This window comes from Muscardinus avellanarius, assembly GCF_963383645.1.
Source record: "Muscardinus avellanarius genome assembly, chromosome: 2".
Taxonomy (NCBI): Eukaryota; Metazoa; Chordata; class Mammalia; order Rodentia; family Gliridae; genus Muscardinus; species Muscardinus avellanarius.
This window is the reverse complement of record NC_137787.1, coordinates 190,504,721-190,515,631: the sequence shown is the minus strand read 5'-3', so window position 1 is coordinate 190,515,631 and position 10,911 is coordinate 190,504,721. Positions and strand designations below refer to the sequence as shown.

The window sequence follows — 10,911 nt, the reverse complement described above, 5'->3', positions numbered from 1 at the left end:
AGTTGGAGGTTTGCCACGTGTCCGCCTCCTGGGGTGGCTCGATGGTCAGATGGCGGGCTGCTGCGTGCTGCTGGAACCAGCCATGGGAGCCTCCTTCTCTTATTGGTCTCCGGCGAGATGGCTGCTTCACTCGGTGGTCTGGTGTGTTTGCTAAGCTCACGGCCGGGTTTTTCTGTTGTGGGATTGGCACGCCCACACAGCCGGGTGCTTCTGACTTCATTCAGTAATTCACACTTGGCCACTTTTATTAGCTGGATGGACGTATCAGTCTGTGCTGCGTGGTTGTGCTGGGCAGATCCTGGTCGTTCATTTGTACACTCATTCTACTTTGGTGGTTATACTCAAAAGGGCGTAGGTCACGGCAAAACTAATGCGTTACCAAATGGAGTGACCTGTCGGGTTACGCTGGCTTCCTCTTGTCTCTGTCTCCTCACCTGGAAAACGTGGGCTTACACTAGAAAGCTCTCCGTGCTCCAGTCCAGACATGCTCCGGACCTGCAGACCATCTGAAGTTAAGCACGGACTCTGCACGTGGGCAGAAGGTTCTCAGCGTGGCTGGTAGGAGGCTGGACAGGGGCTGCTGACCGCCGGGGTGAGGGAGACATAGATCCAGGCCGTGCCTGGGCTGAAGAATCCTCTAGTTTTACTGATGGGGGTCACCTGATTCTTTTGTCGCTTGTTTATTTTGCTGTGAGGAAGCCAGGTGCCCTTATTGTCTGGGTCTGGCCATTTCAGGCAGCCCCTAAGGTCCTTCTGTGTTTGGGCCAGCCTCAGTTACTTAGTGAGACCCTGTTTCAAAATAAAGAATAAAAAATAGGGCAGGGGGTGTAGCTCGGAGGTAGAATGCCCCTGGGTTCCATCCCCAGTAATAAAAAAAAAAAGAAAAGAAAGCAAATCCAACCTGTTACCATCGGCAGGAAGTGAGTTAAGGGCCTGAATCTTTCCTGGACGTCAGGAAACTAAATCAAAAGGCTCACGGATGCCCTCCTCTGGCACACATCGCCCGGCAAGGCCTTCCTCTGGGGCTGCCATCAGCCTGAAAGATTTCTGGGCATCTGGACAAGAGAGTGGGTATTCTCTGATCTTCCAAGTCCTGTGTTTATGGAAGCAAGAGTGGGCCAGCAATGGCTCCAGGAGGCGTTGTGAGAAAGTGCCCAAGAGGGAAAGGCAGACGGCGTGCGTGTGTGCGTGCGTGCGTGTCTCTGTGTGTATGCATGTAGATGCAGGGAGCCAGTGGAGGGAGAGTACAGCCTGGCAGGTGCGTGGTCCTGGCCACCACGGGGAAGGGGAGGCCTGCGGCTGTAAGGAGCTGGGAAGAGGCCAAAAAGCTCAGAAGAAACCTGGAGGCCGTCTCCATTTCGTCCTCAATTCCACCCTTGGGCGAGAGGCCTGAAGAGTCGCCGGGCTCCGTGGACTGTGAAGTGCATCGATCACATTCAGGTGCGAGCGCGCAGTCCTTTGGACGTGGGTCTCTAATTCGTGATCTGGGTTCCTCTGCCCATGGAGGGTGGCGACAGCCCCTTGGTTTGGGCTGACTTTGCTCTGCAGTGCCACGGGAGGGCAGAGGGGACGCAGCACGGGTGTATCTGGGGATGTGACTGCTCTGCCTGCCTGGGGAAGTACAGCTCGGCTCCGAGTCCTACATGATCTGTCTGCAGCGGCGTCTCTCACGGCGGGCCACTGTGAAGCCATCAGGGAACGGAGCGACAGAAGGTGACGAGCTACCGTTCTCTACCAGCAGAGACAGGGAAACTGATTCCAGTGATGCTGGGACCAGCTGGACAACCCGAAAGTCACCTGGGCCCCATTCTAAGCATCCCCATGGCCCCGAGCAGCCCCAAACAGGTGTTGCCGAGGCCCTGGGCTTCTGATGGTCCGCATGCCCCCCAAGGAAACAACAGAGGCCCGCTTCAGAAAGCACCAGCTCTCGCAGAAATAGGAGTAGCCTGGTATTTCCCCTCTTTTTTTTTTTTTTTTGGGCAGTACTGGGGATGGAACCCAGAGGCATTCTATCTCCAAGCCACACCCCCAGGCCCATTTTTTAATTTTTCTTTTTTTTTTGTGGGTCTGGGGATGGAACCCAGGGGCATTCTACCTCTGAGCTACACCTGCTTTTTTTTTTATTATTATTATTCTTTATTTGAAACTGCGGAGGGCCTCACTAAGTAGCGGAGGCTGTGAACCACTATCCTCTGGTCTCAGCCTCCCAAAGGCTGGGATTACAAGCGTGCATCACTCTGCCCAGCTTTATTCTTTATTTATTTATTTTATTATTTTTTTTTTTTTTTGTGGTACTGGGGTTTCTGGAAGCCCTTCTACCTCCGGGCTACACTCCCAGACCTATTTTATATTTTTGAAACAGGGTCTCTTACACCAGCACGGCTGGCTTCGAACCTGCGCGATCCTCCTGTCTCCGCCTCCCAAGTGCGGGGATTACAAGCGTGCGCCACCACGCCCGGCCTTTATTCTTTATTTTGAAACAGGGTCTCACTGAGTTGCCAAGGGCCTAAGTGCATGAAGTTGTCCGCGAACCGCGATCCTCCTGTCTCAGCCTCCCAAATGCTGGGATCACAAGCGTGCGCCACCATGCCTGGCATTTCCCATTTTTGGTGGAACTGTCTAGAATAAAGTTTTATTTAGAGACGTCTAATAAAGAATACCGAAAAGTAAAACACATTAAAAACTTTATTTTAAGTATCACACATCTAAATCTGCATCAATTTGATACACGGCTGCCCATTTTGTGGAATAGACCAGCTGCACAATTTCTGTACACGGTGATGGTGGACTCGCTAGAGCTGCCCCCCCCCCCGCCCCCCAAGGGCAAGGAGGACCTGCTGGTGGGGGAGGGCTGGTTGCGGGCCAGCAGGGCCCAATGAGGTCCTTTCTCTTCTCTTCTGGGCTGAGTCGCTCGGCAGGCCGCAGGAAACAATTATTTCCTGTCCCATTTTGCCCCCTAGCCTGAGTGGCTACCTCTGGCTATTCTGAGCAAAATTAACCCTGAATAAGTGTCAGAAAGCATTCCAGAATCTCAAGTCAGTCCTTGATTACTATCATCATCAGTATTATTTGTGGTACTGGGGCTTGAACCCAGGGGCGTCCTACCTCCCAGCTACGCCCCCAGCCCTTTATTTTTTGGAACCAAGTCTCAACTAAGTTGCTGAGGCCGCCTTCAAGTCTGCAGTCCTCCTGTCTCAGCCTCGCAAGCACTGGGATTACAGGTGTGTGCCACCAGGCCTGGTGGTCCTCACTATTTTTAGCAGTAGAGGGGGGTTGGAGCGACTCCTGGGACGGGAGTGGGTTGAACAGGGTGGAGTCAGGCTGCACTCCTGTTTCTCTCTCACTGCTGTGGCCTGGCGGACAGAGCTCATCCCTGGAAGTGTGGGCCCCTGACAGCCAGTGGGGTGTGTGTGTTTTCCCTGGTACTGGGAGCTGAGCCACCCTGGGCACTGTACCACTGAGCTACCACCCAGCCCTTTTCATTCTTTATTTCGAGACAGGGTCCAGGGTCTTGCTAAGTTCCCCACACTGACCCTGAACTTGCAATCCTCCTGCCTCAGTCTACGGGGCTACAGGAGTGTGTCACCATGAATACCTAGTGGTGGGATTTGAAGATAAATTTAAGAAAAAAAATTGTGACTAAAAAGTTCATAAAGAATAATGTGACAGCCCTTTCTGAAATAGCTTTCTGCTTGCCCCCTGGACAGTGACCATGACGAGAGGTGTGCCGGGGAGCAGGGCAGTAGAGCACTCCCATCTGGAGTGCATCCCGACGGCCCAGACACCTGCAACTCACTGCGTGGGGACGCATCAGGAGCGATGATGCTCCACACGAGGGGAATGCCCAATAAAAAAATAAAGATAGAAAATACATGCTAATTTAATGGCAAACTCATTTGATACCACAACAGTGACCCTCTTGGAGTTAGGGACGGGCGCGGCAGAGACCTCCCTCTCCCGAGAGCATCGGTGCCAGGGCCGGCTTGGTTCTCGGGCTGGTGTGGTGGCAGGGACCACGCTGCCGTCACGCAGTGGCCGGCTGGACTGTCAGTGCTGCAGCAGGAAGTTGGTGGCCACGTTGAGGTCATTGTTTGACGCTCTCAGGGCTTCCAAGGCGTCCCCTCTGGAAAACCCCATCTCCATGAGCCGGGCCACCTGAGAACAGAGAGAGGAGCCTGAGCGGCTACAGGTCGCTGCCGTGCCTGGCCCCACGGCGTTCTGTAGGTAAGCTTAGTGAGGCTCAAACAGCCCCCCCACCAGTCTCTCTCCCTCCCTCCTTCTCTCTCCAAACCAACGAATATCTTTCCAGTGTGAAATCAATGTTAGGAAAAGTATAACAGGAATGAACCTTCCAGTGTGTGACCATCAAACACACACTATCTCCCCGTGCCCCTCGCTCTTCTTTTTACCCACGAGGCATAGTGGCCTCTGAGGGCACCACGACCCCCGGGACCAGCCCTGGGAGCGGCTTGGCACCAACACCGGAGCTCAGGGCCGGCCACCCTGCTCAGGGCCGGGCTCCCCCAGGACAGCTCCGCTGGGCTTCACCCCTTGGCCTGCTCGGCCAGCGCGCTGCCCCCGGCACCGAGGCCTTGTCTGCTGCTGTGGCACGTGCAGTGCGGTTCTCAGCCTCGGCTTCCCCGGAGCAGAGGAGGCTGCGCCTGGGCCGCAGCCTGGGCCTCCAGTGCTCAGCACAGACCCGCTGCCAGCAGAGGTTTCCTGCGCTGTGTAAGCAGCAGCCTCCAATGTCCAAACAGGCAAGACTGTGAAATACTGTGTATCCATAAGTTATTTTCTCAAGGAAGCGTGGATTATAAACATATCCGTGGCCCTGCAGTAGCTATGAGTGTGTTTGCACTGCTATTAACGCAGGCTGCACTCCGGACAACACAGTACACAGTGGCGCTGCTGCATGCTGAGATCCAATGGTACATACACTCAAGCGGCTCCGAGGGCTGACCCGAGGGTGGATGGCATTTAAAACTTTCTGATCTTTAGTGTGGGTGCTGTGTGTGTAGAGAGAACAGGTCTCACTGCTCAGGGGGGTCCAGGTGTGAGGGGGAGCCAGGTGGCTGGGGAAGGGCAGGGCCTGCAGGATGGGCGCTAGAACAAGAAGAGGGTGCAGGGCAGGAGAGAGGACGCCAGTGAACCCCTTCCCCAAAGAGTTCAGGGAGCAGAGGCACAGGCGGGGACACATCCAAAGGGAAGGCGCCACCCACGCCCGTAGTGGGACATGCCCCTGCAGTGGGGAAGACTGGGTCATGTTTATTTATTCATTTGGTACTGGGGAATTGAACTTAGAGGCATTCTACCTCCAAACCATGCTCCCAGCCCAATCTTATTTATTTGGAAACAGGGTCTGCTTAGGTTTCCGAGTTGCTGAGGCTGGCTTTGAATCTGCGATCCTCCTGTCTCAGCCTCTCAAATGCTGGGATTACAAGGGTGCACCACCCCACCCAGCAAGCCTGGACTTAAAGATGCAGTCATAAGGGCACCCCCCCCCCCCACACACACACACTTCCACTCGCCCCGGGCATGTCTACACAGCTGCAGGCCCGGGGCTGCAGGTGCGCTGTGGTCGCGGTCTGAAGGAGCCACAGGTGTTCCGGAGGGCGAGCTCATGTGTGGCGGGGCCGACCCCAGAGGGCCAGGGTGAGGTGGGGGCACAGATCACTGGAGCTCAGCTCCCGGGGCCGTGGACAGCGTGGAGAGGACACACCGGAGAGGCACCTTCCCTGAGTGTCTGCTGTGGCAGGGCTCACCACCCACCGCCCAGCTGGCCGCAGGGCACAAGGGCTGCCCGAGAGTCCTGCTGGGAGGTGTGTGCCTTCGTGGCCTTCACGGCTCCCATTTGTGCCCTCTGATGTAGCAGAAAGCAGCCCCTTCCCCTTCCTACATGGAAGGCCCCTCTCCCGCCAGCCCCAGCTCAGGGCTCGGTGTGGCTCGGAGGCCCCATGGCTGCTGTGCTACGGCCTCCGCGGGGCTCTTCCCTTGGCCCTTGGCCTGTTGACGCCTCTCTCCTGTCAGGTGTGGGAACACTTGCTCTGGCTCCTGACACCTAGGCCAGGGGATCCTCAGAGTAGAGGCCCTCGGGCCCCACCACCTCTGTCTCGGGCTCACTGAGGCTGTCTGGGGTCCCCTGCCACCGACTGCACGCTCTGAGACCAGGGCCACGGCTGCGTTAGCTCGTTCCTGAGTTTCCGATTCCAGCAGCTCTCAGTCTCCTCTGCAGCGTTCTCCGATGTCTCCTGCCAACGTGCCCAGGACCGAGGGCAACCCGGCGCGTGGGCTGCCCAGGGCCTTCAGCCGTGAGCCAGCTGTCTCATGACCTCGGCCTTTCCCCTTAGAGATTCAGGGCACGGATGTGTTTTTAAAAACACACTTGTGTATGTATGTTTGCACACACCGTGTGGGGAGAGGCCTGTACCACACTGCTGTGGCCACTTCAGCTGGGGCCTGCCAGAAGCCCCCACGAGTTTCCACCCGCAGTGCTCTCAGGCCAGGTTCCTCAAAAACGAAAGCCGGGTGTGGTGGCGCACGCTTGTAATCCCAGAATTCGGGAGGCTGAGGCAGGAGGACTGCAGTTCACGGACAGCCTCAGCTACTTAGTGAGGCCCTCTGCAACTCAGTGAGACCCAGCTTCAAAATAAAGAATAAAAATTAGGCCAGGGGGTGTAGCTTGGAGGTCAAATGCCCCTGGGTTCCATCCTCCAACCCGCAAAAAAATGAATAAATAAATAAATTTAAGAAAACGAATCTTCTCTATGGAAGTTATAAAAATGGACCAGCATGCATTTCGTAACAGTAGCATAGGCACCCATTACGTAACATTTGTACAACAGTCCGTATGTTTCGTTATTGGAGGTATAGGTTTCCTACTTCTCCTTTGTTCTAAAGAAAAAACTTGCCCAGTGGGAAGCTAGCCAGCTGGGTTAGACTGCGAGGCCTCACCATGGCCAGTGCGGGTGACACAGTGGACGCTGTGTTAGGGTAAAAGGACGCGTGGGCTGCCTGCGTGCTGTGCGCCCTTCTGTGCAGAAGTAAGGGGCCTCCAGAGTTACTTGAGTGCATGATTCTTTATTTAATCTCTCCTACAATCTCTTTGTAACCCTGCCTTGACCATCTAGGGACAGGACTGTGCATCCTGCCTGTTTTCTAGAAAACCCAGATGAATTATTTTCAATTAAAAAAAATTTCTTTAGCTGGGTGTGTTGGTGCACGCTTATAATCACAGTACTAGGGAGGCTGAGATAGGAGGATCATGGGAGAATCTCAGCTACTTAGTGAGACCTTGTTTCAAAATAAAGAATAAAACACAGAGCTGGGGGTGTAGTTTGGAGGTAGAATGCCCCTGGGTCATCCACACTACTGCAAGAAATAAAAATTTTTTTGGGGGAGGGTGGTACTGGGGATTGAACTCAGGAGCATTCTATCTCTGAGCTACAGCCCTTAGCCCTATTTTGTCTTTATTTTGAAACAGGGTCTTGCGAGGTTGATGTGAGTCTCACCACTTGCTGAGGCTGTCCTCAAACCTCTGATCCTCCTGTCTCAGCCTCCCAGGGACTGGGATTACAGGCGAGCGCCTCCACGTCCGGCTGTCAATTCTGATCTTGTCTCCTAGGTTGATTAGCTCTCTTGAGCTTGTATCACCCTGAATTTGTTTAGCAAACATAAACTTCATGGTGTTAAACAGGCCAGCTAAACACCAGTTGTGCATTCACAGTTGTGATCCCTTTCCCTGGGGACACCTTCAAGCTGGGCCTAACTCTCTGCCCTTCTTGAGGGGTGAAGAGCCGGGGACTTAAACTGGACATGTGTCAACAGCAGGGAAGAAGCTCTTTGTAGTAGACGGTCTTACTGGGTTATTTCCATCTGGGACTAAAATAACGTCTCATGATGTTTGACACGTTTGTTTCCAGTCCAGGAGCTCTGCCTCGGCCAGTCTCAGTGGGCAGCCCCACCTACTTTCCAGCATTTTCTGCAGCCCTGGCCCTCTCTGAACAGAGTGGGAAGGGCTCTGCGTGCTTTCCCTGTCACCGCAGGGACTTCAAGCTCTCAGCTGCTCACGTGCTTGGTTCAGCGGAGTGCAGAGCGCAAGCCCAGCCTGGCAGGAGTGTCAGGCCGACTCCAGAAAATGCCGATGGGGTGCTGGTGGGCCACAGGCCGCCACGGCAGGGCAGCAGAGGCCGCACGGGGGCCCTGAGTCAGGATGGCTGGCCTGCGCCTCGGGCACACAAGCAACGTCTGTGCAAGAACAGCAGCTTTCCCTGCACAAGGCTTCCCGTGGAGGCTGTCCCGCCATCTCAGACGGGTCCAGCCACGCGCGCTCAGGCGCTGGATCGACAACTGGGCCTGTTTTTATTTTTTGGTACTGGGGATCACCTATGGGTGATCAACCTCCAAGCTACACTCCAAGCCCTATTTGGAAACAGGGTCTTGCTAAGTTGCTGAGGCTGGTCTTAAACTTTGAATCTTCCTATCTCAGCCTCCCAAGTATTGAGGACTACAGGTGTGTGCCAGTGTGCCCAGCCGAGCCTGGCTTATCACGTCTTTGCTGAAGAGTGTCTGCTACGATGAGCGGGCAGCGGGCCGGCACTTCAGCCCTGAGCTTAGCCACCATGCCCACTTAGCTGGAGCTGGCTTTGGGCTTTCTGCATTTTTTTCTTTTTTATTGGTAATAGGTGTTGAACCTCGGGACATTCAATTTCTGAACTATATACCCTCAGGACTTTTTTTTTTTTTTTGGTGGTACTGGGGTTTCTGGAAGCCCTTCTACCTCCGGGCTACACTCCCAGACCTATTTTATATTTTTGAAACAGGGTCTCTTACGCCAGCAGGGCTGGCTTCGAACCTGCGGGATCCTCCTGTCTCCGCCTCCCAAGGGCGGGGATTACAAGCGTGCGCCACCACGCCCGGCCCGACCCTCAGGACTTTTGACTTTTTGTTTTGAAACAAGGTCTTGCAAGAGTGCTGAGAATCCTACTAAATTGCGGAGGCTGTCCTCGAACCTACAATCCTCCTGTCTCAGCCTCCCAAGTACTGGGATTACAGGTGTGTGCCACCACCTCCACCTTTCTGTTTTCTTTAGAGGTGAAAATTTAACTGGTTAGTCTATGTTGCTGATAGACTGGAATATTTCTCAGAGAGAGAAGTTCACTAAGTAGAAATAGGGTTAGCGTGCATGGCTCCTCTTTTAAAAACGGAACAAGTAGATGAAGAGGGAACATTTTTCGGTCTCCCCTGGCATCCACAAGTAGCGGTGGGTACGTGAAGCTGCGCGCCGGGCTGCGTCCACGGTGCCAGCCAGCCAGCACGGGCAGCCAGAGGGGGACACTGGCTCCCCGGGACTCGTGTTCACTAAGAGCTCCCCTCATGGAGGGCGGATGGGAGGAGCCCGAGTTTCTTTAGGTTCTTGGGGTTCATCCAGATGATATGATCTGGAGGAAAAGCCAGCCACAGAGAACAGACATCCACAGCGTCTCTAGTGGACACTAGTAAGATGCTTGGACCTTGAAACTACTCAGCTCCGAGCCCAGGCCGCTGGGTCCTAGCGCACGCCACCCTGTCGTTCCTGGGAATGGCTCCTGTGCGCCAGTGGCAGAAAGACACACCGAGGTCTCTGCACACCTGCAGTCAGGTGAGCGAAAGCAGAGACAGAAAGCCAGAGGCTCACACTTCCCCCACACAGGAACTCAGGAGGGAGGCTGGAGCCCGGTGACGTGCAGGAGAGGGCTCCACCCTTGGCCGTTTTATTATTTTTTTTACATTTTAAACAGGGTCTCAATAAGTTGTAGAGGACCTTGCTAAATTGCTGAGGCTGGCTGCGAAGCAGAGATTCTCCTGTCTCATCCTCCCAAGTACTGGGATCAGAGGCCTGCACTATGAAGCCTGGCGCAAACATTTTTTCTCATTCTGTGTGGTCTTGTTTTGAGGAGCATGATGCGGGCAAGAGCGTTCCCACCTCGTTCTCCTTTGGGACAACGTCAGCTGACAGTGACCGTGCTCTCTGGTGGCGCCTGTTCCTGTCTGCGTTCGCCAGCCACGAGGCTGCGTCAGAGGAGGGCTGCTGTCTGTGGCCAAGGACCCGTGACAGAAGGCAGTTGACCGATGGCGGTGAAGTCTGCGGGGCGGGGATGGTGGCTGGACACCTTCACACGCACACGTCCACGCCGGGAGGAGGCGGGGCTGGCCTTTGCTGCCGCCACCGTACCGCCCCGACAGCTGTCCTTAAAGGCAAGCTTTCTCTGACCTACACCGCTTCCTCTGTGTGTGTGTGTGTGGGGGGTGCTGGGGATGGAACCCAGGGACAGTCTACCTTGGAGCTACACTCCCAGCCCTTTTTAACTTTGAAACAGGGTCTCACTAAATTGCTGACAGCCTCATTTAGTTGCTGAGGCTGGCTTTGAACCTGCAATCCTCCTGTCTCAGCCTACCAAATACAGGGATGACAATCATGTGCCATCATGCCTGGTTTCCCTGTTTTTCTGCATCTCTTCCATGATTGCTATATGTGTATGTCCCTACCATCTTAAGGTAACGCGTCTCATGAAAACTAGTTATCTGGGTGTAGTGGCGCAGACCTATAACCCTAGTAACTCTGGAGGTAGTCAGGAAAATTGTAAGTTTGAGGCCAGCCTAGGCAACTTAGTAAGACCTTATTTCAATAGAAAATACAAAGGGCTGTGGATATAGTTTCATGGTAAAGCGCCTCTGGGTTCCACCCCAGGTTCCAAGGGGGAAAAAAATTATTCCACTTTGGTATTCTACTTGCGATTTGGAACTTCTTTGTCATGAGTAAAACAGGACATTGTTGCAATAAAATTTATACCAACCCTACTCAGTGACAGCGTTTGGTTTGTTTCAAATAAGACTGTGGTTTTCTTTAGCTTCCCTTTAGTGAAGGCTGTCAGT

At 54.1% G+C, this 10,911-nt stretch overlaps 1 protein-coding gene across 1 annotated transcript in view; it reads right to left on the bottom strand.

The window, feature by feature from the left end:
• Positions 1–4,047: 4,047 nt before the first annotated feature.
• The window catches only part of UBAC2 (UBA domain containing 2), a gene marked incomplete at both ends in the record, with an annotated part of 146,426 nt that continues 139,562 nt past the window's right edge, over positions 4,048–10,911 (bottom strand). The window contains one exon of the mRNA XM_080689928.1: positions 4,048–4,155. Within this exon, the coding sequence (XP_080546054.1) occupies positions 4,048–4,155 (108 nt within the window). The remainder of the gene's footprint in view (positions 4,156–10,911) is intronic.